Consider the following 27091-nt stretch of genomic DNA (forward strand, 5'->3'; position numbering starts at 1 on the left):
ATTAAAATAGCACTTTAAGTCAAAGATCCATCCTGGGAGTTTTCTCTATTCCCGGTTAATAATATAATGTCAGACAACATGTCAGTCCTCACAGCCAGTGCATTAACCGCTCCCGCTTCCAGAAGGCTGCAGGCTTTTCAAACCACTCTCCAGTTTGTTTTCCAACATGTCGAAGCTCTTTTTTTTTTTTTTTTTAAAGTTATAATTTCTATCACAATGTAAATTCACTGCAGCTGCTTGGTTATCGCTGTACAATTACACATCCCTGGTGCTCATTAGCTGCCAAAGAAAGTAAGTGACAGTGTTGTAAAATTACAGCAATTTGGACATTGTCAGCATACTGTTTCCTAGTCTCCTGAACACTGCAGTTAAAAAAAAATAAATAAATAATGCTACATTATGCAACACGAGAATTTAACAAGTCTTCTACAGTCAGTTCTCTCGATGCTTCAAGACTCAGGCGGCATTGTGAGAGTCTGTTTTATCGGGGTTTGAATGGACCGGACTCCATTTAAATGCACAAATCATGTGGTATGGCTTTCATAACCTCCACCCGACAGACTCTGCTGGTGACGGCTCCTCAAATCCAGCTATTGACAGCTGAAAGGAAGAGTGTGTTCATTCTTCTCGGGATGAAATCAAGGACGAGCTATTTCAAACGTGCCCGAGACTCGAGTTCTGCCATTATTACCACCGCGAAGGCTGTAATGCATGAGTTACGGAAGGAAGGCATTACATGGAGAAATATAGCAAAAAAAACAAAACAAAAGAAAGCTCTTTGTACAGCTGTGTGGTGGAAATCTACTCTACTACAGTCCTGTTTTAGGCCATTCATTCATAATAAGATCAAGTTTTAGTGAGTAAAACTAACCCTATACATGCAAACATACATTATTAGGAGGAAAAAAATGTAAGTACTTTCCTTTTTTTGTGTATCATATTGCTTATGATCAAACATTTTGACAGTATTGTGACATTTTTCCATATTTTCAAATGAATATGAGGTGCTATGTCGAACCAAAGCGTCAGAGACCATCCGTGTTGGAGCGATTATGAGAAATTTCAAGTAGAATTTGAATGAAATAAATATAATGAAATGTAATGGCTGACGTGTGGAGCCCGTTCGCACAGATTCTGCTTGAACGATTGTCCCGTGGTTCACTGTTCCTGTGGTTTCCCAGCAGTTCTGTGTGCGTCCACACTGAAAATACACATAAATGTTCTAATGAGAACTTTTACATCATGCAGACCCTTGTGAACCCCTGCAAATTGAGAAGGAGCTTTACTACATTTCATGTATTATTTAACAATGTAATGAATGTATTAAGCAAGGAAAAGTGGCTTGAGGGACATATCTTCATAATATTCATAATATTAGGTAATTGCATGAAAGACGATGAACTATTAGTGTTTCAGAAAACTGTAATTATTTTCAATTACCTGAAATAGTACTTGTTTTGCCTCTGAGGTAAACATAAGACAGACCATGTGGCATCACTGTTGTCTCTTGTTTTGAGAATTGAAAATGGGTTTAGCGCTTGCAGCTGGAGGGGAATTTCCTTCCTTTTCTATCTTAAGCCTGTGAGTCAACATCCGCTTGTATTGACAAATGAATATTTATCCTCATTTTGCTGGTTGTTTGTCGGCGAACACGGATTATACTAGTCTCTTTGCTTGATAATTGATCTCAGCCAGAGACAGGTTGAGGTGAAACAATGGGATTTTTCTCTCGCTTTCATTTGCAACTTTACTTAATTGAATTCAAATTCAATTCAGGAGTGGCCCCATCAATAAACATGGACAGTTCTCCCCGTGCAACACCAGAGCAAATCCTCCTGCGAAAACATGGAACGAATATATCAAGACAGATAAAAAAAATAAAAAATAAAAAATCACATCAGATCATTTGATGATGAAATATCACCTCGGTTCTCTCGTCTATTTTTTGCCTCACACTTTCTCGCGCGTTCAAATGGTCTGAAGTGGTTATTTATTTGCTTATTTTCTTCGTGCTCAGCCTTCTGCCTCGTGTTTCCAAACCATCTGACATGTTTATCCTACTTGACACCCTTCTGAGGACAAAATGTACAAGCTGCAGCTCAGTTAAAGCCCATAAAGATTCTACAGAGAGGAGACTGTGCTGTTCTTCCCAGAGTGGAGGAGTAAGAAGAAGAAGAAGAAGAAGAAGAAAAAGGAAGAAGAACAGAGAAACACAAGGGACACTGGAGGAAAAATAGAGGTGGAGTTTGGCAGCATTATAGAAGAACAGAAGCTCATTATACATTTATTTATTTATTTATGCACAAAGAAAGAACTAAATGACATAACAGACAGTATACTGTACTTCGTGTCCAGCCTCCATGAGGAGACATTAGCACTTAAGCAGTGGGGAACTGTCTCTTTTCTCTCTCTCTCTCTCTCCTGGAGCTTCTACCTGTAACATTGAAATCAATGGAGCTCCCTCTGGTGGAGCGCAGATGACAATCCTAACCACAGTTGAAGGGTGAATTTCAAGGTCTTTGAAATGAAAACCATCTGTTATCCCCGAGAAGGGACGGAGCTCCGCACTCACAACGCCGCCGCCTTCAGACCTCATTACACATGTGAGTATGGCGCCTCACACACACACACACACACACATACATGAGGAGCACGTGTCCCTCCTCGTCGCCTCTCCTGTAGGATCATTTCATCCTAATGAGAGAACCCGCACCCGCAGCAGGCGGTCCTTGAGAGAACATCACGAGTGCCCATCTGCATGTTGGGGCTGCAGAAGATTCAGAGTCTGCTGTCGGGAGTGTTTGCCGCGCTCCAACGACGAGGATGTTGCCACACTGACGCTGTGTCCACTGTTGAAAATCATTTAGTCTAAACATCAGTAATGAGAAGCAGCTGTTACATTTCACCAGCTGAGCCCGCGATGAAATAACAAGTAAAGTGCTGCGGGCGACTAACTGGGACGGCGCCGCCGCCGCCTTCCAATCCAACGCGGCCTCTTCACAGCGCCAACAATCAAATGCTCCGCAATTACTTTATCAAAAGTCTCGTGGCGCATTTGATGTAGGAAAGAGAGATGCTGCAAGGATGTGTCTGCTGGCTGGTATCTTGTGATCTTCTCAGGCTTTGCAAATGACGTGTTCGGAGCTTCCACTCAAAAAGGAAACGTATAGGATCTTAAAGTTTTACACACTTTTTCTTAATTTGATGCACAATTGTAATCATAAGTTATTGGCAGTTAAACGTTTTAAGAGACATTCACCAAGGTTTCTGATTTATCTTCCCGTGGAAATTAACATCTCTGCGTTTAACCCGTCTCACTCGTGGTTAATTGGCGCTGTACTCACGTGGGAGCCGCTGCCCTGGGATTCGGACCCGCAAACCTCCAGACACAAGCTCGGCTCTATAAGTTCCATTACCCCACTGCCATAATTACTAATTAACAATGCTTTGTCAATCTCCCACCTCGCCTGTTCTGTTCACACACGTTATCAAATCAAGTGCCAGCTGTCTTATGGATTCTGATTGTGCAGCTCGCTCCCTCCCCGGAGTTTACAATAGCGGGACGCCGCGCTGTTTGGTAACACAATAACACACAAACCCAAATATTCCACCTGAGCCGGTGCCAGCGGCAGCTCACGTACGCGTTCGCTGCACATACATACCAAAAATGGAGGAGGTACGCCAAGGACTACCAAACAGGCACCCCTCTTCACATGCAGCTGCCAGACAAAGAGACCTGGCGCGCTGGCTCGTTCCCTCAGCTGAATGTTTTGAAAGATTTGACATTTCTTTGTAAGTAAAAAAATTCCATTTGCATTATCAGAGAGAGTTAGCATGTATAGTAACACTATAATATAGATAACAGGAGTAACACTAAAAAATCTGAGTACTAACCAGAGCTTGAAATATCTGAAAAAAAGCTCTGAAGAGAAACGCTATGGTAAACAAATAATGCAGCATTCGGGGAAAAACAACCGCAGAAAACAGGTGCAGCATTTGCAGTCGTCACAAAACTGAGTATGAGAGAGTGCAAATCATAGACTAACACCTTGCGAAAGCTTTGAGCGTCTGCGGGGACGGTGAATTTCCCTGACAACACGTCTGTCCCATGCTCATTAAGTCCTACAGCTTGAAAAACAAACCTTTGTTTGTCGAATATGGACATGTGAGTCTTTCATCTGCGGCGTCTGTGATAGGCCTGCACGGTTTAAAAAAAAAGAAAAAAAAAAAAAAGAAAGACATGCTGGAAGAGCCATGATAGAAGGATGGCTGGGACATTAGTCATGTTTATGCATTAGTGTTCATGTATTAGTAAGTGGAGACGCTGCGTGAAGACGGACTCCGGACGGCACAAAGGAGCCGAGTCGCTGCAGAAGGGGGATGAAACATGGGCCGCGCCACACAGTGTAGCCTTGTTTAGGGATGTTTGTCATTCATTCTGAGTTTCCGTCTCTAAAAAGTCTTGCGCATCATTACCGACGCTCCTCCAGGTGATCTAAGTCCTTCGTTTTGACAGAATGAGGTGAGAACACCTAGCAAGGCAAAATTTTTAATAAGTTCAACTCGTACAATGACAGATGTCAAAAACAGGAGGCGTAAAGGGACGTTTTCACTGAAAATCTGTGAAAAAGAAACCTTGGAAATCGTAAACTGCGAGAAACTCAGATGAAGTAGAGTTTATGCTTCAGTAAGGTACTTGTTTATGCAATTCAAATAGTAGTTTTAATACAGTTTATTGCTCACTCTGTGTTTGTCCACTGCTCAGGTCGCTCCTTCCTTCAACAGTGGTCGGTTGGAATCTGTTCCGGCACGCTGCGACCCTACGACGGATGGACTGTGGCGGAAATCCTTCGCTCATTTATCACGAGTTTCCACGATTTGAGGCAGATGAATGAAAAACAGTCGAGGTTTTATTGACGACCGGGCCTGGCGAATCAGAAACGCGGCGGCGATTCCGTCCGATGGCTCCGTCAGGGAACATTATCGACAGGTAGGTCTGCTTCCCAGCGTTTACGGCGGGGTTGCTTCCACGCCGCCGCTGGGTGGGGAAGCGGGGGACATGGCCCATTGGCTTTAAGCCTGGAGAACGTCCTCCCATTGCAGGATGGATCAGCTGAGGAGCGACAGCATCGTGGATTAGTGCAGCCTGTCAAGGTCTGACGGTGCAGTGACAATTTAATCGCTATTCTGGCTCCCCATAGAAAAGGAAAGATGAGAAACGGAAGAGAGGGAAGAAAAAAAAAACAGGATGGGAAAGTAAAGAGGCTGTGGTCTTCATTTATATGATTCATTTTGTCATATCAGATTCTGTTAATACTGCTGCAAATATCTCCTGGGTACTGAGGAAAAAAAAAAAAAAGAAAAAAAAAAAACATAAACAGGCTCATGGAGAGTGACAAACACAGATGCACTCTCAGCGTATCCCTCAGCTTAATCCCAGAGCAAACTACCAACAGAAATAGCTATTTTTCCTCACAGGGACCTGAGAACTGAAGGCTTTTTTTTCCTCCCTTTCATGAGATTTTATGTTCTTTCTCATGAGGATGAATGGGCAAGTCCCCAAAAGCATTTGGGCGAACGCACCAGAACTCGGCATTTTTCATTCAAAATATGACTTTTGTCTTAGTATCCAGCTGTACGCAAGATTTTTTTTGGGGGAGTTGAAGGGCGTCAGACAAAAAGATGAAAAAAGGAAAAAAAAACACAGCAGTAAATATGATCTAGTGTCTCATGTCAGCAGAGCTTCGGATGAGGAAATCAAATGTGCAAAAATGATCCATGAATTATTCAGAGCAGTAATAATTCATACCATTAGGTGGTAATTATTTTAATGTGGAATCAATCACAATCAATGCAGGAACAGCAGAGCAATTCAGTGCAGCAGCCATAGTAGTCTTAATATAAGTGAGTCAACAACTATTTTTCTTTTTTTTTTTTTTTTTCCCCAGCTAGAGGCTTCGCACTAATGAGAGACGAAGTTACCATGGTAATAGTAGACACGAGCTACCTTTCCTTGCCAGGCGTGCACACACACACACACATACACGCGGTACTGACTTCATCCAAAGCCGAGGAGAATAAAAGGGAAACCATGAAGAAAAAGCTGATATTCAAAGGCGTGGTGAAGCATACAGACAGGAACCAATCGGAATTATTTCTCTATGATCATTAATATTCTGAGAGATTGCAAATCTCCGTCTCTTCAGAGCGGACCAGACACATTTTTATTTGCTTTGGCTTTAATTATGAAGCGAAATTTGCTTTGATTGGGGAAAACAGAGCCGTTATTGCAGGATCAATATGAACGTTTTTGTGGGATCTGTGAGTCTTGGTCTGTTTTTCAGGTGTAATCTGTTGCACGCCACTAACAGTACTTTCATCACATCAAACAACGTGCTCCTCCTATCAGTGCAGATTGAAATAGCAAACTGTCTGTTAAATTCCCCCATTAAAATGCAAAATGCATTCTGCCTAATTCCCCACTCTCATCTTAGGTCAGACGTTGTAATATTTCTTTTTTTATGTTATCTTTATGGATTTGCATTTCAATCAAAATGCAAAAAAAAAAATGTTCAAACACGAAACTGTAACAATACACACAACGCAATGTCTGTTTTTATGGGTTCCCTCCTCGTGTTTTTTGGCGAGGCGGTGACAGAAAGCCGTTTTCACCATAAAGTCAACTTGCAGCAGTTTTGCATCATCTTCGCAACACGGGCTGGTTTCTGTGTAGTGTGTTGTTGATACAAGATAGGAAACATTCTGTTGAAAGGAGGCAAGCATCCATTTCAGTGAACAGCAGCCCCCTCTTCTTTCTTTTCTTTTCTTTTTTCTCACTGCTCATTTCCTCAAATAAACCCTTCGTTTAAGGCAGGGAAAACTACGTAGCAGAGTATATTGATTTCAGAGGGACGTTTTAGTGGGGGGTAAATTAGCATTATGAAAATGAACATACGTGTTGGCGGGTTTCATGCTCTCAGTAGGTTCTCCCGTTGCCGTGCGCCACCAAAACACAACACAGTGCTGCAGGCAGTGGCCAGAGCGCCGCGGCACACCTTCGCTCCAACCAATATATTCCACAATGCCCTCCAAACAAACACACACCACACAGGGAGAGGGAGAAAATACTTTCAAACCATTTCACTCATACCTAAATACACTTGTGACTGTGAGAGTGTGTGTGTGGATGTGTGTGTGTGTGTGTGTGGTGGGGGTCACACTATCAGCACCGGCAGGTCCGCGCCGCTCAAGGTTTTCATTTGACTTTTCTTTCCCCCGCCACTCTCCTCGTCGGGTCACGCCGACGTGCATCATCCTCTTCAACGTTCATTTAATTTAAGGTATATTCGCGTGCGGCCGGCGTCGTTCTTCAGCCGGGGCTTTGTCCGAGCGCAGCGCTGCTGGATATCGGGAGTAGCGAAAACAGGTGACATGATTTGGTGTGACGGCCCGCTCCGCTACACCTCTCCATAATGCATTCCCCCACCTTTGGTGGTTTTCTTTTTTTTTTTTTTAAATACTCTCAGCGAATATATGCTTTTTGCCTTGGTCCGCTTAGCGAGGCTGACGTCTCAGGGCCAAAGAAAAGTGTGGCATCACTCTGCCATCAGAGGCACGCATCAAAATCATGTTTCTCCTCCTCCTGAAGGTGGGATTGATGGCATTTCACATCCACACTGGAAAAAAGTGATATCTGTGGTTTGCAAGGTGTGAGTTTTCAAGTCAAATCTTTCAAATGACTCCAAGTTATTGGAGAATGAAAACTATGCATTGATGTGTACTTCAGCTGGAAGTTCATTGTTTGAATTTAAAAAATACAGTGATTTAAGCTTTTAATGTATTAGTCAAAAACTATATTAGACTGCAAAATCCCACCAGTGTCTTGTTCTTTTGTGTTTCTGTTTCAGGACGCCGCTACGGTTGCTGTCAGAAACGATCAAGCATTGTGTTACAGCGATGTTTTTTGTTAATTGGACTTTAACTGACGATGATCTTGCTGCTAGGTGACAGCGTTTAACCGTCACATGCAGCGACGCGCCTGTTAACAATTACACCATGTGGAGCCGCTGCGGCTGTCTCCCCTCCTCACCTTAGCGTTGGTTACTATTTCACCGAACTCCTGTTTGCTGCAGAATGAACTGGCGCTGTCCGGTGCTGACCATGATGTGAAAGATGTGTGAATGATTGGGCATGCGAAGACGTTTTCAGAACATCTGCAGCGCAAAAGTGAAACTTTTCTTAAAACGAAAACGCTAAAATGAAGCGTCTTCTTAAAACGTCGCTGCGTAAATGGAGCCTTATTAACACTGACATTAGTGTCAGCCCACAGTACGACCAATAACATCTTCAAATAAAGGTCAGCTCACCCTTTTCTGCAGCTTTCACCACCACTAACTCCTTCACGACTCAGACTCCAGAGCACCTTCCACCAACCAACTGGAAATGAAGCCAAATCTAATGAGAGAATCAGTCATTAACCCGGATGACCCGCACTGCGCCGAGAACTCCGCTAATGCGTCCCTCGAAACCACAAAATTACACCTACACACATTCGACTTATTAAGACAGGCTCGGCTGAGGACACAAAGGTGATGCAGAAGTCAATGATGAGCTCCTTTAACCGCAAAGGTACTATTTTAGTAAATAATCACAGGAATAAAACGCTTATTTTTCAGAAAACAGTCCAACTTATGGAGTACAGTATTTAAAGGGCTTACAAAAATATATTGCAGACCACAACTTGGCCGTTAGTAGATGTGATGCAGATTTCACAGTGAATTCTGTGCATCGTCACACTGTCTATAGATCTGTGTGTCTGCTGCAATAAGTGTTATTTCTGGCTCTCTTTGGAAAATAAAACAAACAAAAATGAAAACATTTCATCTGATGTAAGTTCTGTAAGTCACTTTTCACTGATCAGAGGAAGAAAACCTCTCAGACGCTTGAAAGTGGACCTCCTACTGAAGTAATTGAACTTGAGATTCCTCGACGGTGTCGGTTAATTTCTTGTTATCTACCGAGTCGTAATCCCCGTGTGTGACTGAGCCGTCGCTGCGTTGAGCTCCAGACCTTTGAATTCTTGTATATTTATTGTACTAAAGCCACAGCACTGATGTGGAAGTAGGTCTTAAACTCACATTTGCATGTTTATTTTGGGATCCTTATTAGCATTGGCAAACATGAGCATCCGGCAGAAGGGGGCTGCTGGTGGTGGTGGTGTTGTGGGGTGGAGGGAAGCGTGAAGGAAAACCGTTTCATAACACAAAGTAAAGTTCTGAACTATGTTCTAAGCTGATGATTCAAGATTATTTTGACGTCCACACTTGTCTCGTGTTGGAGAAAAAGTCCAGCCGTCTATTAATCTGCGAAGGCCTGAAGGACAGGATGACGTCAAAGACGGCAGCGATCATGAAAACCTTTCTTCTCTGAGCTGCAGAGGAAGGACCAGCAGGGTCAGGAGTTCTGAGATCAAGACACTGACGTGCGCCCTCACTATGGGGGCTGATTGATCCTGGGCTCCAGCTTCTGTTTTTTTTTCCCCTTTCTATTTATTGATTTATTTATTGGATGGCAGAAGTGGAAATGGACATTCTGTCCACATATAAAACCACTGAAATTGAAAAAAAAAAAGAAAAGATAATAAAAGAAAAAGCACAGGACAAATTGCTATAAAATGATGGCTAAAATCTGTCTCACCGGGAGCTTAACACATTTTTCTGGAGTAACGCCACCTCAATATCGATTTTTATCATCTTTTATAAATAAAATGTAGAGAAATTTACAATGTTTATGAGCATTTCTTTGCGAATAAGGACAAAATGGATTGGTCACAGCAAACAGCCGGTGTTCCTTTCACAGCAATTTCTGTTGTCTGATGAGGCGTTGTGTATAGATACCGTACGTGTGTGTAAGCAATTTCCTGAGAGGGTGTTCATCAGCGTCTTGTTAGATGGGTCAGATTATCATGATCACAATACAACAGAGCGAACGCAGAGAGCAGACAGCCACACACACACTCGCATTCACTCCGATGAGCAATTCATGGCCACCAATTAACTTTGAATGGAGATTACCGAGTGAAAAACCCACGCATGTAGGAGAACATGCAAGCCTCACACAAAAAGCCCCCCGAGCACCACCACCACCACCACCACCGCCACCGACGTTCCCCTGACGAGCCGGGGAGGAACTATTTCAAATCCTGAACCCTTAGCTTTGATTAGAAAGATTGTGCCGAATGTATATCTTGATATTTCATTAACCTGCAACACAAAGTGAGCCAGGAGCAGCAACGATATTAAACAGTATCCGCATGATTTTTTTTGAGCTGAACAATTATATTTTCCCGCCTTAGCGTCAGGACTTCCTGCTGGAAAAAAAAAAAAAAAAAGGAATCAACCTCTCAATAAATGTACTCACAAACCTGTAATCATTCTTTCACACAGCAGGCACTCAGCTCTGGAGAGACGAGCAGACGGTGTCTCCAGGTTAGGCCCTCCAGTCGCTTCCCGAGTCTTATATTCACTCATTCAGCCGCCGCTAATTATAGCCCAGAGTGGAGCCGCTGCGACGCCTGGCGAACTTTTTTTTCCCCCCCCGTTTTCTTTTTTCATACTGTCACACAGGTGACACATTTGAAATGGTTGCGCCCGCTGTTATAATGCGGCACACTGTATTTCTACTATCATTTTATTATTTCCGCTCTCAGTGAAGTGGTGTGTCATCATGTCATCAAATAAACAACTGCGGACAATTCCAGCTACAATCTCTACTACTTCATGTCAGGCTTTTGCTGGATTTCTGCTGCATTTTCCATCAAACCAAGTATTTTTCTATTTTTTTTGCTATAACTTTATATATAGTTAACCATGTCTGTACAAAGTTCAGCTTTACTATGCTCAACATTTGCTCCTCTGAAGGAATGGATTCATGTTGATGGGTCAAATATACTGCATTTGTTTTTAATCCACCAGCAGAGAGAAGTCCTGTCATGTATATTTAAAGCGATGCATTTTTAAAGAGGTATCTATATCAGAGAGATTTTAGATTTGAAGTGGATATTGATACTGGGTCACGGGGGCAAGGTGGACATGCTGCAATATATGTTGAAAGAGCAATTAAAATCCAAAGATGCATGGAAATAAATATGCAGTGCACATCATCTCCTGCAGGTCAGGTAACGTTATTTTCTGTCTTTTTGATGGCTGCTGCAGAAAAAGAACAAACACAGCGGGCTATCAATCAGCACCCAGTTCAAACAAGCTAATAAGTGTTGTTTAAGTCAAGCTCGGTTTATTGTATATTTATTTAATTCCTCTCTCTCCAGCCTGCAAAACACTCCTGTCCTTAATGCATTTTGAATAAATGAAAAAACACAATTAAAAGGAAACCTATAAAGGCAGTGAATATGATCATTGCTCTGATGGTACAGGGCTGAAAATATCCCAACATTTGATTCTCCCCATGCAGCGAGAAAACTGAAATTATTTTGTCATTCCAAATTGCTTACAGGTGTAAACGTGAGAGTGTGTGTGAGACTCTCCGTCTCGTTGTGTTTACACCCTGTGATGGACTGGCGACCTTTTCCGGAGTGCACCCTGTTTTCACCCATAATCAGCTGTGATCGAATGTGTCATTTCTTGTCATATACCTCGGCCGCTGGAATAGGATTACACATGGAAAGGAACAATATTTGTTTAGGATCCTCCTCACATCACCAAGAACAGCCTCTGAATAAATTATGTCTCCATCTTAATCTTAAATCCAAAAACAAAGGGTGAATACACGTTTTCCCACTTCCCTTTGTTGTTCAAAAGAAAATACATTAAATATTCCTAATTTGCGCTGCCTTTGCCACATTACATGATGCATCAGTGGAAAAGGTGTTTTTACTAGTGTTGCCCCGGTTCAATTGGGAGGTGATGCTGTGATTGACTTGCTGAATAAAACTAAGGTGATAATGGAAAAAAAAAAAGAAAAAGTGTCTGAATCACTAAAGCAGGACGAGCTTTTGTGATTACTTGGTCAGTGGTTTGGGTGATTATAGATCTCTGATGCCATTCAGGTACATTTGCACAACAATTTTCTGGTTTCGAGTGTTCCATCACTCCGTGAAGAGTCTGTCAGACCGGAGGAGAAAAGCAGGCTTGAATGAAAATGACCCAAGGTTAGTGATTGGAGGAGAAGGGCAAAGAGAGGAAATGTCAGGGCGAGAAAATAAACAATGCCTCGCTCGCTCACTCACTCACCCGCACGCCCACACACGCACTCACCTGCAGTGTCTGTGAACCCGGCCACGGTTTCAATGATGGAGCATTCTCCCTCGTTCAGACAAAAGGCGAGGTCCTTGTCTTCCACGCATGGTTTGAAGACCTCTGAACGTAGACTGGGAAGCGTCGGAGCCAAGGCTAGAAAAGGAAACAAAAGGAAACCATTTCACTTAGTTTTGAACACATTAAGTATTTTTTCCACTCTTTCTATCACATCTAATTGGAACTGGAACCTTTCACAGTTTCAGATTTTTCGTCAGTCCTTGAACTGCACATCAAATACCGTCTTTTCATTTATAATGACTCCTTTTTTCTTTGGTACCGAAATGACCACTTCCCTCGGATTCATTCCTCATAGAATTGTAACTCTCAGTGGGCTGAAGGTTGAGGAGACCGGGGAAAAAGATTCCTTAATTAAAAACTTTGCAAAACGAGCATTTATGGCTTGAAGGCTTCTGACTTTGTCATGATGAAAGAAAGGAAGAAAAGTCATGCTGCAACATGTAACCGATTGCAGCAACATGCCCCAGTACTGCTGTAATCAGTAAATGTACAGATTTTTGTGTGGATGTTCCCTTTTTTTTTTTTTCTCCAGTATTTAGCATCGTAGCTGCAATGTGTTTCAAACTAATTCAGTCGAAAATAATTCATCTGGAAAAAAAAGCCAGGTCCGTCACATTGATAAGACATTAAATTGCATGTTCAAGGTAAGAAAGCGAGACACGATTGTGTTCTGCTCACAACGTGACAGAACGGAGAGCAGTGTGCTCGCCGATGTGGCTTTAATTCCCTTCTTCTGGTCTGACCCTGAGCTGCTTTCACATAAAAACCACGGGTGCCATGTTTCCAGCACTGCAATGCAGGCTTCTCCACCCTGTGAAATACGCACAGCTGTCACACATGTTATCACAGCAACATATAAGCAGTGTGCGCTGGCACGAGCGGCCACCCGCTAATGTGTGCACATGCCCTACTGAAATCACCCATGCACAAGCGCACACACATGGATGCCTGTGCATACATGCACACGCAGAAATGATCGCCCGGAAGCTTTCTTTCTCGCTGCATCGTGGAGTTGAGCATTGAAAATTGGATTGACCGGTGTTGTGCCCAATATCTCGCAATACAACTGGATTACTCATGTGATTCTGCTTTCATTCATTCATACTGTGCACGCGCACGCAACTTCTAAATGCACAAACACACTGCCTTCTTTTCTGTTAAATTACCACTTTTTTGTGCTTTTTCTTCGCCTGAACTGCTACATGTGGCACACTTTGGCTCACCAGTGACCTTTTTCCAGGCGAGGCTCCAGCGACCAATTGTTCTCAGAGAGAGGAAAAAAAAAAAAAAAACAAAACAGAGAAAAAACCCAGGATGATCGGTTTGTTGTGCCCCAGTGTCCAGTTCAATCTATGTTTTGTTTATGGCTATTGATCGATAAATCTGGGGCTCTTGATGTAAGACCCAAGAGATGATGAGAGATCAGACAGAACACCGACGGAGATATGTGTTGCTCCCGGGGCCAGGGGTGGCTCCGCTCCGCCAGACGGAAAACTTTGGAAGGTATCATTTAAAGCAGTTACTGTAGTGGCTGAGATGATAGTGCTTCAAGTACAAAAACAGTGGTGGAATTTAAAAGCGGTTTGGATTCTAGTAGTTGCACATCTCCCCCCCGTTTGAACGTTTGTACCATTTTCTTTATCAACTCCTCATTGGTATAAAAGTAGGCCTTCAACCCAAGATAACTCTTCCATTGGCTGTTCTTTGAAGACACTAGATTATATGTTATATGTATTATTAATTGCACAAATTCCCACAGAGCAAATGTTCAAAAGGTTATCTATTCAAAGATGCAACTGTATTAATAGAAATTAGAACACAATGTCCCCCATGTGGTATGCACAACTCCCGCAATAATTGTCACGGCTTTAAAAGTCCTTCGTATCTTTTATTCAGGAAGCGGCAACGACTACATGTGGACGAAAGGAGAAAAAATAAAAGTCACAACTGGAAGCTACAGACAGCGCAGCACGGCGTTGGGTCAACGGTTCAGGAGCCTGAGTGCTTCTGACAAAACACGGAATTGATTTTGTGCTTGTAAGTCTAAACCTTGAAATATTTACATGAGAAAAGCCAAGGTCATGCAGATATCCGACACTTGCCTCACAAGTAATATCATCTAGGCTAAAACCTTGCAAAAAAACTTTGTTTGTTAGAACTTGTCATTTTCACTTTATGTGAGCCACAGACACGGCCCGCCCAAAAAAAGCCCGATCTGCCGTTGCTTCCTGTATGGAAAGTGGTTTAAGTACAGCATGATCTCATTTGTCACATGTTGTTGACAGAGCTAAGGAGTAGGATGTGAACATCACAAGGTCACTGTGGCACCAATGACACAGCACTTCGGGGATCGATGATGATGTACGACGTCTCCATGTTCTTTTTTTTTTTTCTTTTTTTTTCGTTCTCTCAGCAGGGAGAACGCTCCATGAAACCGCCAAGGCACATTACAGCAGCACCTTCTTGTGTACTGGCTCTGTCTCTGCAGGCAGAGAGTGTGTCTGTGCCACACCCGGGGGGATAGATGCTCACACAGGCATAGTAAATGTGCGCAGGATTTCTGGAATGGCTTCTGTAATTCGAGTCAGAGCCGATATCCAATATCTCATCTGACCTGTAAAACACATAAAGGTAAATGCAGTCATTTCGATAAGCTCCCCTGGGTTAAAGAAACTGACTAGGCCTCTCTGTGTGGAGTCTGCATGTTCTCCCACAGTCCAAAAACAACGATCACCTAGAATAAACTCTCTCCACCTTTGCATTTGGGCCCTTTGTCCAAGTCTCTGACATTAATATTTCTTTGAAGGAATAAAACAAAAAAAGAAAACATAATGTTGCCCGCCCGCTAAGCAAACCCTGCATTCTAAAAGCACACATTAAACTTCCTGCCTTTCCCAGGCAGGCCCAGCATCTTCGAACAAACAGCCATTACTGATTACCTTGCAAAAAATCTGCAAACAAATTCCCCCTTAAGCCTGAAAGCGTTCGGCCTGCTCTTTCAGCCCTGTTGGGCCACATCAGGGAACAAGTCATCTTCAGATATGTTTGCCCTTGAGCAATATGGACTGCCAATTTCCTATGGGTTTCCGTTTCATCACTGTGACAGGCAAGAAGCGGTGTAAAAAATAAAATCCGCAGCACAGCAAGCACAACGCGAGCACTTTTGAATGAGCACCTGTCAAACTGGAGTCATGCTCAGAAGCTGCAATCTTGAAATATTCTCCTGTCAGAAACAAGTGAATAAAGTAATTAGGCTGCTTCTTGATTGTTTTAGAAGTGGGAAACATTAACAGGCTTCATGTTTGATGCCATATTCTCTGTGTTGTTGTATCAAGGCGCTGACCCTGAATAGCAGTGTATAACCAAGCAGTCAAATCAATTAAAGCATTTTATTTCATCCTTTTTAAAAAAAAAAAAAATATTTAATCAGTGGTGAAAGCACATCACACTACTTTTCAAATCCATCTTCATCTTCATTACAGAGGTAACAGCTGATAAATGATGTGTCCCATGCTTTTAGTTTTATGAAGACGTCGTGCCATTACTAATTATGACAAACATACAACTCGCTTTAAGCTCCATTCATCAACACTTTTAATGAAGCCTATTTACAAAATCGAAAGCCTTGCAGTGCAAGCCTGAAGGAAAGTCTCTGAAACCCCAGTCTGGTAGGTAGTTGTAAAAAAAAAAAAAAAAAAACCCATGGTGGAAAATCTGCTAATAAATGGCAGCTGCAGAGGGAGCGTGATTCATCCTTGACTCTTTGAAATCATTTTCACGTCTCTCGTTCTCCCCGCTGCACAAAAGCAATCCAGATTGCCGATTCCCTTGGTAACTTTCAAGGAATCCACTGGCTGGGGATAACAGATTCAGATGATGCTTGGGAGATCAGAGTTATCTAACAGGAATACAAGGGTGAGCACTTTTTTCTCAGCCACCAGTCTTGAATCGCCCTCAATCAATACTTTCCACAATTCCAATGACTTAAACTTGAAAAGACTATTTCATCCTTTTTTTACTGGTAGAACATCGAGAATAAAGTAACATAAAGGGCACAATAACCTGAGGGTTACAATAAATCCACAACAAATAGAAAATCCCAGGTGTTGCCACTTGTGAATCCAAATAAAAATGTACTTTTGCATGCAGCCAAATCCATGCCGACGCTACCAGAACTGATAATTAAGAGTGTGGAAGACACATGGGAATCCATGTGCCACGCTTTCATGTTATAAAAAAAGAGAAGATGTTACAATTGAACAGGCTCTTCCCTATAATTGCATTCACCTGCGATCGTTCAAACTGCGCTGAAACTGGGACAGTGTCACTTATTGCTGCTGCATGCACCCACGACTTCTGATCCTTTCCTGAGTTAAGATCATTTGATTGTAACAAAAGCAAAAATCACCAAGCGTTCCATAAAATAAGTGTCGCTTGTAAGCAACAAGCAGGGAAACCTTGACATTTGGGCTATCCGTGAAAAATGGGTTGTGGCGGCGTTTCCTCCGGCAGGTGGACTTGCTCTGCATAACTTCTCTATGCCCCGAGATTATCTTAAATGGGATAAATGGCGAAAGCTCCATCTGTAATACTCTACCATTGTTATTGTCAGTGGCGTGTGTCACCGGAATTTTACAGTCCTGCCTCGCACTTTTCAATACCAACGCTTGATTGATTTCAGCTGTTAATCAGGGCACGGCTGAAAGCGGCGGTAATATTGCAATTTTGGCCGCTTGGATTCAAATCCAATTTCAAAATCTCACATTATGTTTGCATCAAGTGAACAGGAATTGTCCCAAGAAAGCTTTTTATACGGTTGTACAACGGCAGACGACCAAAGTCTGTTCGTGAATACATTGGAATGCTGGAGAATGCATAAGCACACGCACACAGTCTTACTGTATACAGAGCGTCCTCGCTATAGACAACACATGAGACAATTCCATTTACAACTGTAGCATTTTCCATCTATGGCTTCCTTCTAATGTGCTCATTAGTGTTCTTGTGCTGAGCTTCATCCCTCAGGAGACTGTGGTCGGGAGAGAACCGGCTGTGTTTACTGCAGCTCACATCAAAGAAGGCCTTACAACGTAAAGGGAAAGTCCTGTGAGAGGCTGCTGATTGCTTACCCATCATGCACCGCTGCCTTTTGGACAGAACCATATTCTGAGAGATATGCAGCGCAGTGGCTGTGGACAACACCCTGCACATGACAATGCAGCCCGTCTCAATGATCTGGAGACGACTTGAATTCATCACATGAAGCAGGAATCGAGAAATTAATGAGAAAAAAAAAGAAGAACATAATGAAACTAAGTAACAGCTGTTTTTTTTTTATTATTAGGTCATATTGTTTCAGATCATATATTCATTTCAATTTGAAAAAATTCAACTTAAAGGTGCTGTAGGCAGGATTTTGCTAGTCAATGCTGATTTTTCTGTGTTTTCTTTGGATTAAATGTTAGAGTATCAATTGATAATCCTTTAGGAGTGTAGCATAATTGCACTACCGCGAGGGTGCAGCGTTTCCATCTGTCTCTGTTCTGAGCTGAAAAGGAATCTGGACAGCTCCAGGGATCTTTGACCAATCAGAAGAGCCCATGAGGCTGTAACCGTGATTGGTCGAGGGGCATTCGTCACACGTTCTTGTGGGAGGAGCTTAACTTGCGTAAGGGCGTGATGTCAGAGAAAACAGGACAGGACTGGATGTGCTGGGTTTCAAATCGCCATCTTAGATGGGTCAAATGGTCATCTTGTTTAGGTAACCCTAAGCAAGATGGCGGAGATGCCGAATCCTGCCTACAGCACCTTTAAGATTCAGGTAAGCATTTAGGAACAACATATGGAGCCATGCTAATGTTCACAATATAAATATTTCATAAGGTTTTATAAGTATTTTAACTATGAATCAAAGTTGTCCAACAAATACTTCAGGGGCTACATACAGGCTAATTTCATCTCGAATGGGCCAGATCGGCAAAATAGTGCCATAATAAGTTTTGAATTTAAATATGAAAATTTTTATGTGCTGTGGTGAACAGTATATGTCGGTGAAAATATCTGTATGTTCTCAAAAGCAAACAAAGCTCCCAAAAATGATGAGAATTTCAACATGGAGTCAATTTTAATGATACCTTCTAGTGCAAAATACAGTGGAATGCTCAAAAAAACTTCTACAACTGTTGCATGATGCATATTCTTAAAAATTCCCTCTGAAGGCATGGTTTAGAGGCTAATGCTAGCTTGCGCGCGGTGGGGTGTGTTGCATTATATATCTCAGCTCGCGTTTCTGAATTGCGTTGTGTCCACTATTCTTACAAAATATGTTAAAAATGTATGTTTTATTTGGATTTTTTACTATTTAATTAGTGGTTTAGTGGACTGAATTGGAATCTCTTCCAAAGGGCCCAGTTTTGGCCCTTGGGCCTTATGTTTGACACCCTTGCCATAGTTGATCCACTAGTTCATAATATTAAGTAGTATTTAACCAGGTGAATGACTGCCACAACTTTTGGTCATTTGATTTTTTTTTGTTTTTGGAACTTATGTCGTCTTTTTGAAATCCAACCCGTAACACCGGCTTTCACTCAGGTTGGTACCCTCCCACTGAACGTTTTCTTGTACTGTACAAGCTCTCAGATCTGTACCAATTTCAGATGAAAGCATAAACGAGACCAATGTAAATGTGGGCAACGCAAATTCTCATGTAAATAAAATATTATCAAAGAACAATTTAGATTCAGGTGCCGTGATAGCTTCTGTGAAAGTAACCTCTTCCCGCTAATATGCATGTGCAAACATGGGATGTACCGTTTGTTACATAAACTGTACAAAAGCAAACTGTGGCGTGAACAGCATCCGTGAGTTTTCAATGAATAAAGAGAGCGACTGAGCCAGGGAGAGAGAAAAGAAGGACACTGAAGTATAAAAGGTGTGGGCAGCGTATACAAGACAGGAAGGAAAAGCACTAACTGCCAATACTTGCACTAGCCTTGAAAAACCAATGCTCACACAAAGGCCTGGTCAATATGTAAAAACCTGTGATTCAAGTGGAAAGACGGAGCACAACCTTGTGCGCTCTCTCACTTTCTCTCTCTCTCTCTCACACACACACACACACACACACACACACACACACACACACACACACACACATACACACATACACACATAATGAGTTTCTTTCTGCAGAGATCCATGATGACACATTCATTACATTTCGGCGTGTTGGAGCCGGAAGACATTAAAAACATGCAGACTGTGACCCTCCAGAACCAGGAGCGCCCACCTCCGCCGCGCCCCCTCAGCTGTATCCCGACCTGAAACACCAGCTTAGTATATAGATCATAACTCAACCCAACTGGAGCTTTAACCTGACTAACCTGAACCCAACAAGAAGACAAACAGAGGCCGCACACCCACAAATATATCTTCTGAATTTATTGCATTTACTGTTTTTTTTTTTTTTTCACCCTCACCTTTTCCCTTATCGTTTCTTGGCACCTTCACCTCATCCTACCGATAGTCTCTGGCAAAATCCTGGGATTTATGCTTTGTAGTGGATAACTTGGTTTTTTGGTCCCACTAGGTAACCAAGTCCCCGTTGCAACTGCGTAAGCAGGTCTCGGTCCCCACAACAGCAACAAATACCGACACAAACAGACAAGTCGCAGAGAGAGAGAGAGAGAGAGAGAAACGCGTTTTTACTGACTGAACAGCACCGTGTGTCTTGCATGATCATCAAGACGACAAGCCTTGAGAGACCCCGTGTCCCTGACATGACACAAACAAATAGAAGCTGACCCGGGGGACGCTTGGCTGAAGGTGGCAGCCGTCGCCTGTAAGCGGCGTTAAGGAACACACGGCCTTGGTTACCATGACAGCCTAATGATGGGCACTTGGGGGGGGCATTTGTCACAGGTCCTCGGACTGTCGTTCAGTCCAGTCCTGCAGGAGGTGGTCCTCACCCCCTCGGCTCTGCCACAGCCGATAGGCTACGTACGGTTAAATAAATAAAAGATTCTGCTTTGATTCCAGACCCTCTCTTGGGTTTACAGTGGAATGTTTTATTTGAGTTTGATCATTACGTGATGGCTTCATTACTGGACAAACTGGAAGGGTTGAAGGCGCGCACAGCGCTCACAGTGACAGTGCCCAATGCAGCAGGTTAATAAAGCCGACGCCAGAAGGCGTCGCACCGGCATTAAACCCCGAGGGGACAATTCACCCCCTAATGAAATGCTTTAATTATCGACATTATCTCCTGACCCTGTGTCGGATGAACCTTGATTAAAGTTGGGGTGACCGCCGTACACACAACAAGTTGGCTCCTGCAGCTCCAGCGGCTCCCAAACCGGCTCTGAAGAGATCATAAAGTGACCATGAAATTTCACTCCGCAACCCACGCAGAAATGAGCGCAAGCGCTTTGTAGCCAAGAGACTGCACCGTAAGTCCAAATTGCCTGTCCTGGGCTCCATCAGAAAGCCCGCTTTGCTTGTTTTCTGAGGCGAACAATGGCTCTGTTGGAGCTGCGCTGTCTGTGCACTGCTGGAAAAGGTTATGCAAACATTAGAGGAGGGAGGATGTACTTGAAGGAGGTGGGTAGTTTCGCTGGATATTTTTTTTTTCCTCGAGAAAAGCACATAAATTGAGTCTGCCAGGATTCTGCAGAAGAGAGACAAGATCAGAAAGATTTTCAAACATTCAAGCAACACAGGCACACAATGTATTTGTGAAACTGATTTACTGCATTTCCTGTTTTGTTGTGTGCAGACCTTGGACCTACAGCTACTTCTCAAAGTATTTCAAAAGTATGCGGAAAAATAGAGGCACTACAATACAAGGGGAAAATCTGAAATTTCCTCTGAAATCAACAGGTTGTCATAGAAAGAGCTCAGTCTCATGTCTTGTCCTTGGCTTTAATGGTTTTCTAAGATAATTTGCCACCTCGGTAGCACACTTCCCTGACTCAGAGAGCGATGACTCCAGCCTCTCTGGCCTGGAGATCCTCCTGTAGCGGTTTGTGAAATGCGATCTGCCAAATGTTACCGACTCCCCGTTAAGACTGGGACTACTAATGATGTTTATAAGGAAGCCCAAACACAGAACAATATTATTAGAAGCAATTTCTCCTGTGCCAATTTGCCTTCGCAACCAATACGCACTAATATGGAAGTAGACAGATAATTTATCCTGATTCATTGATTGTAATTTGTGGTGTAATTATCATAATGTACCACCAGGAGGGACAAAATGATGTTACTGCTTATGATATTGCAAGATAATACAAACATACAATCTGCCCTCACGTATCTGGTGCTTATTTGCGCGACGTCTGGTGATGAGTTGTCGTTGTTTTCAGTCGTATTTGAGACAGACGTGTTCGCTTTTGGGTGGCTTTCACTGTCACTGCACGTCCCTCACATCACATTAGTTGAGCTTCCCTAACGTCGACGCCGGCGCGGCCATGAACGTTCATCCAGTCACTCCGGGGGAAACTCATAAAAGCCGTTAAAGACGGGATGAGTGCCTCCCTTATATTTAATGATAGGCAACGAACTCGAATGCCATTACGTCCATTACTTACAGCGCAAATATTGGAGAATAACCTGACTGAGGAAATAAATCTGAGTGTATCGAATGTATATTTAATGAGCCACAGCAATGACAATAAATCCAGATTTGGATTCCGGGATGAGACACACAAGAGAAAGGGCAAAATTCAAGTTTTGCTGAAACATACATACCTGTGGTCCTGTTCGAAGAAGGAATAACCGGCTAATAATTTACCTTTGAGGGGGCAGCAAATGAAAAATAGAACATATTCACAGTATTGTGCTGAAATCCCTGAATGCAGTGTGGATGACAAACAAATAAAACATTGAGAAAGAAATTAAAGTCTGACACTAAGTGCAGTATATGATGCTCACAAGGGGCCGGACGGCGGTGTAGTCATTAGCACAATGAGCAAAACCCGGGCCCCGTTCTGTTTTGCATCTTCTCTGTGTGCACGGCCTCTCTGGCCTTTTTCCACAACTCAAAAACATCATTAATTGGTGACTCTTAAATATCAGCAGATGTTAATGTTTGCGAGCGTAGCTCTTGTATCACGTCCAGGATGCAGCCCTACTTTCTGCTCGTGCTCAGCCGAGAAAGCCTCTTGCTTCCCGCTGAACCAGGATTTAGCAGATATGGACGACGTACTGATTGATTGATTGCCAGATAATGACTAACCGTTGCAAAAACTTCAAGTAAACATCACTCGAGTGTGTCAACGTCAGAACGAAATCTCTCACTCTCACATGCACAGTATGTCTGTCGACATGCTTTTTTTTTTTATCTCCATGAAAACTCTTTTGTTCTTCATTGCAATTTATTAACAAAGCTAACAAAACATCTATCAAATGCAGCACATTTGTCTTGAATGTTAATGTGTAGCTCACTGTTTCCACGCTGCTGATGCCACACTTGGTCCTGTCTTGGCAGTGCCTGTCTCCATCTGCCTTTTCTTTTAAAGACTATATTTAAAAAAGATAGCATAAAATTTTAATCCCGGGGGTTCGGGAGGATTATGCCTTGCCAGCAGAAACTGGCAGAGGCAGACGGAGAGGTGGAAGTCGGACGTGCACCTAATTGTGTCTTCATTCGCTTTCCGCTACGTCTTTGGTGACATGGCCGCGGAAACAAATATATGCAGATGTATTTCATGTTGATGAGTTGGGATGCCTTGTTATCACTGTTATAATCACCACTGAGTTGTATTAAAATACCTCTCTGTAGGAAAAAAAAAAAAAAAAACTTGACTGTGTTCCCTATTTATGCCCAACAAACATATTTGAATTGGAAATGACTCAAAATACTGTTTCATGCAGCACACATCTCTAGATGTGGGTTTTCACATGAGAACAGATCAAATATCAATGACAGGGAAACAAAAAAAAAACAAAAAAACAAACAAACATGGAACATAAATCCTGATTTGCTAACTGATAAAGATTTTACAGTAATTCGAATCACAAGATATTGATGCTGCTTCTCTCACGTCTCGTTCTTTCTTGCTCCCTTTCTGGATAATCCAACAAGATGCCAGCAATTATTCACACCTGTGAGGACGACAGGGAGGGAGGGGCCGAGCGCAAAGCAGGAGAATCTGCGAGGAAAAACAACCTCTGGAAATCTTTGTATTTTAGAGGCACATCTGTCTTTTTGTTTTTTTTCTTTTAATGGCTCCTTGCTCTCGTCGCCACATTACAGTCTTTCCCTGCCACTCAACCCCCTCAAGGGAAGCCTCCGGTGCTGAAGAAACGCAACATAAACATGCATCCTCATCTCAGCAGGACTGGGGGAGTACGAGGGGTGTCGAATGATTCACCTACGTAGACCAGAGAGTGGCTTCCTGTCAGCGCGGTTGATTAAAATTCCTGGGACTAAAGAACGCTGGGTGTGATGTACGACTAGCAGGTGGTGCGGGTTTAATATGCATGAGCGGACAGCTCCTGCATCTGCAGATTGGCAGTCACTGAGCTTGCCTGTCCACTCCGTTGGCAGCTCTCCTGGCATATGGAGCTACTGAGGGCATACATGAGCATAGCGGTGGAGGCTGGTCTCAGCACCCGGTGATATGACTTTCTCTTTCTGTCCCTCTGGAGACCAGCGGGACGGCCACCGGTCCCCCCCTTTTTCTTCTGGTGTGTTCAAAGTAGCCGAGATGAAGGTAGAGGAGGGCATATTTCCTCAGTGTTTTGCATCGATTTTATACAAACGGCAGGAAAGATCAAAAGGGAGGAGGATTAGGGAAGCCAGTGTAAAAATTGACTGAGATGCGGATTGGGACTTAGGCTTACTTGAAGGGAGATGTGATTAGCCCCCATGCTATCTCCACTGGTGATTCCACTGATATGAATAAAAAGAAGAAGAAAAAAAAAAAAAGCAGGCACAGTCCTACTCTGGGTGTTCAAGGAGAGGAATATAAGCCCAGATACAGATGCCTTGCTCTGTATTTGACACATAAACTGTGACTTGGAAAGGTTTAGCTGTGTAAGTATTTCGGGCAGCTGTATAAAATCAGATTCGCAGGGTTCTATGTTTGTGTAGGCACACTGCAAACTGGTATTTTTCAGCAAGTTTATTTTGCTCTTTCCAGGGGCATGTTTGTTATTTTGGTGATTTGATGTGCACTCCAGTGGGAGGAGAGGTGCAGCGGGGGGGGGGGGGCCGCGTCGCTGGCAATCCGGCGCCGCGCTGTAATTTCGATGTCAAGTTTGCTCACATTTGTGCCATCTGCCGCCCGCCTGCAGGTCAACTGGACACGAGGAGCGGCACACCCGCGTCCTGCCGCATTTTCATCTCATCAGCTGAGTGATCGGCGCTCATACGGACACCGCCCCCCCCCCCGCCGGGATCGCACTCTCACACGTTTCACGAAGAACTCTACAACTAACAGACTCACAATGGCGCACAAAAAAAAGCTGCATCTTACCGTGAATAATGACAGGGATTAGAATTTAGTTTTAGCTGTCAGTCAAAACCATTCAGCCATCTCAACTTGAATATTTGATTATTCGCTAAAACTCCGTAATCAATGTATTACTAGGATGGAAAAACATTGCACGCTTGTCATTTCACTTAATATGAAATAAGATGATCTGCTCTCTTTTTTTTTTAAAGTAAATAAATTCTTGTATTTTTCTTCGACACAAGATTTCATTTCTACGGTCTTCACAATGATCAAAGTTGAATACGCTGCTGTGGAAAGTGTGTTATTGCAATGACATGGATGCGTGTTGCCTGATAGTATAAATGCTGATACTGATGGGAAGTTAAATTATCTGTTATTTTCTTGCTCTCTGGTTAAATCTGCTGCTCATTCTACAAAATTCAGCAGTGAGAATTGATCGTATAATTACAACTCGTCACAGCATTTATTAAAAAAGAAAAAAGAAAAGTTATGATATATGATGAAAAAGTCTTCTTTCTATTCATTTTTGAACAATGTATAAAGTCGAGTGCCCATTTTTTTTTTTAACTCAATTTACATTTAATGTAAAATACATTAAAAGAAAGATAAATGACAGCTTTGAGTGCAACCTCGAAGTTAAAGGTTTAATTAGGGTCAGAAAGTAGAATGTGGTGTAAATATATAAGAAAGCTTTAATTACAATGAAGTGCCCCAACTCTGCTCAGTAGCAGCGAGCAAACCGTGCAAAAAGCTTTTCTTTGAGCTGACAAAACACTTTTTTCATTCATCTCTAAAAGAAAAAAATGTTTTTCATCTGCAAATCCTAATTCGGGTGATGTACATTGTCAAAGCAGGATTAACCCTGCCCCATCCGCTGAGGTCGCTGTGGTAAGTAAAGCTCGCAAAATAACCCCGAAAACCTTTTTTTTTTTTTCTCTCTTTATTACTGAGAATGTCTCTCAAGACAAATGACAGGAGTTACAGAAAATCCCCCAAATCTTTTTTTCCTTCTTCCTTAAATTCTCAAGCCTTTGAGTGATGGATTCGGACGCTTCTGTAGGTCTGGTGGAGACAGACTGTAACATGATTATATGCAATAACTAAGATGTCACAGCGCTCAAGCCTTTTCTTTTTTTAAGATAAATTAGTTTTTTTATGTGTAAACAATGCCATCCTGTTAAATAGAAGAAATACATCAGAAAGAGCTTTTTTTTTTTTTTTTAAATCACTTTAGAGGCCAAGGACAAATAACATACTTTAAAGTTGTGATAACAGTTTAAATGGCAATTCATTCAAAGAAAAATGAAAAACATTTTTTTCCAGAAATACAGTTTGAAGCAGGTTGAAAAAAAAAAAAAAAAAAAGCCTCAGACAAATGATTAGTGCACTAATCCCAGCCTCGCACATGGAATTAAATTTATCAAGTGAATCTGTTCAGGTTGATAATTGAGTCTCCTTTAAAGTATACCTGCAATGACTCATTCAGAGACAAATCAGAAAGAAAAAAAAAAAAAAAACACAATGAATGTGGTCTACTAATTGGATTACATTAATGATAACTAGCTTGAAAAACTCACCGGGGAACAACAGTTAATCCCAATTATAAATCCCTCAAACTGTGTGTCTCATGGACAAAGCAAAGCCCTGATGAGTTCTGCCTGCTTTTAAAGGAGGGAGTTTTCCCCTGTCACCCCGCTCTCTTGTCTATTCCTATCTTTGAAGCGGGAGTCTTTCTCGCAGACACTGTGTATTCGTGCCTTGTGGGTATTATTGGAGACTGAGTGAATACTTTCCATTGCCTTCCTGCTAACGTAACCTTAATTTAACCTCTCGTCAGTCCAGAAGTCTCAACTACATATTTGGATGGATTACTCCAAAGATTACATGCATATTCTGTGTACTCTCAGCAAAAAAGTGAAAAAGAAAAGATGGAATCTTGATGACACCTGCAGAAGCAGAGTAGCCATGTTATCAGTTTATTTCTCGATAAGAAGGAGGCGGCACTGCTTAAACACTGATAACAAAACCATATAATCAGCCAGAAAAACAGCTCTGTTTGTGGCTAAGTCAAGTTTCAGGTTTCATTAGCTCATATGTACCTACAGGCATTAGCCTGGAGCGAAGCTGCCAAACACACACCGTGTGGTGTGTCCAGTGGCGGAGAGATGCCAGACTGGCGCTGGGTCTGCGCTGGGACCGGCGGCGGCGGCGGCCCTGGCGTTAGAAACCCTGTTTAGCCCCCCTCCCCTGGCCTTTAGGGAGCGTCTGCCGTCTAATTCAAGCCAAATCATGGCCTGTTTA

The 27091-nt window shown here is 42.6% G+C and overlaps 1 protein-coding gene across 1 annotated transcript in view; it reads right to left on the reverse strand.

Moving 5' to 3' along the window:
- LOC115393799 (pro-neuregulin-3, membrane-bound isoform) overlaps positions 1-27091 on the reverse strand; it is a 177840-nt gene that overhangs the window by 74737 nt on the left and 76012 nt on the right. Inside the window, 2 exon segments of the mRNA XM_075410431.1 lie at positions 12273-12288; positions 12291-12407. Coding sequence (XP_075266546.1) covers positions 12273-12288; positions 12291-12407 — 133 coding nt within the window.

The sequence above is a fragment of the Salarias fasciatus genome, chromosome 8, assembly GCF_902148845.1.
Source record: "Salarias fasciatus chromosome 8, fSalaFa1.1, whole genome shotgun sequence".
NCBI lineage: Eukaryota > Metazoa > Chordata > Actinopteri > Blenniiformes > Blenniidae > Salarias > Salarias fasciatus.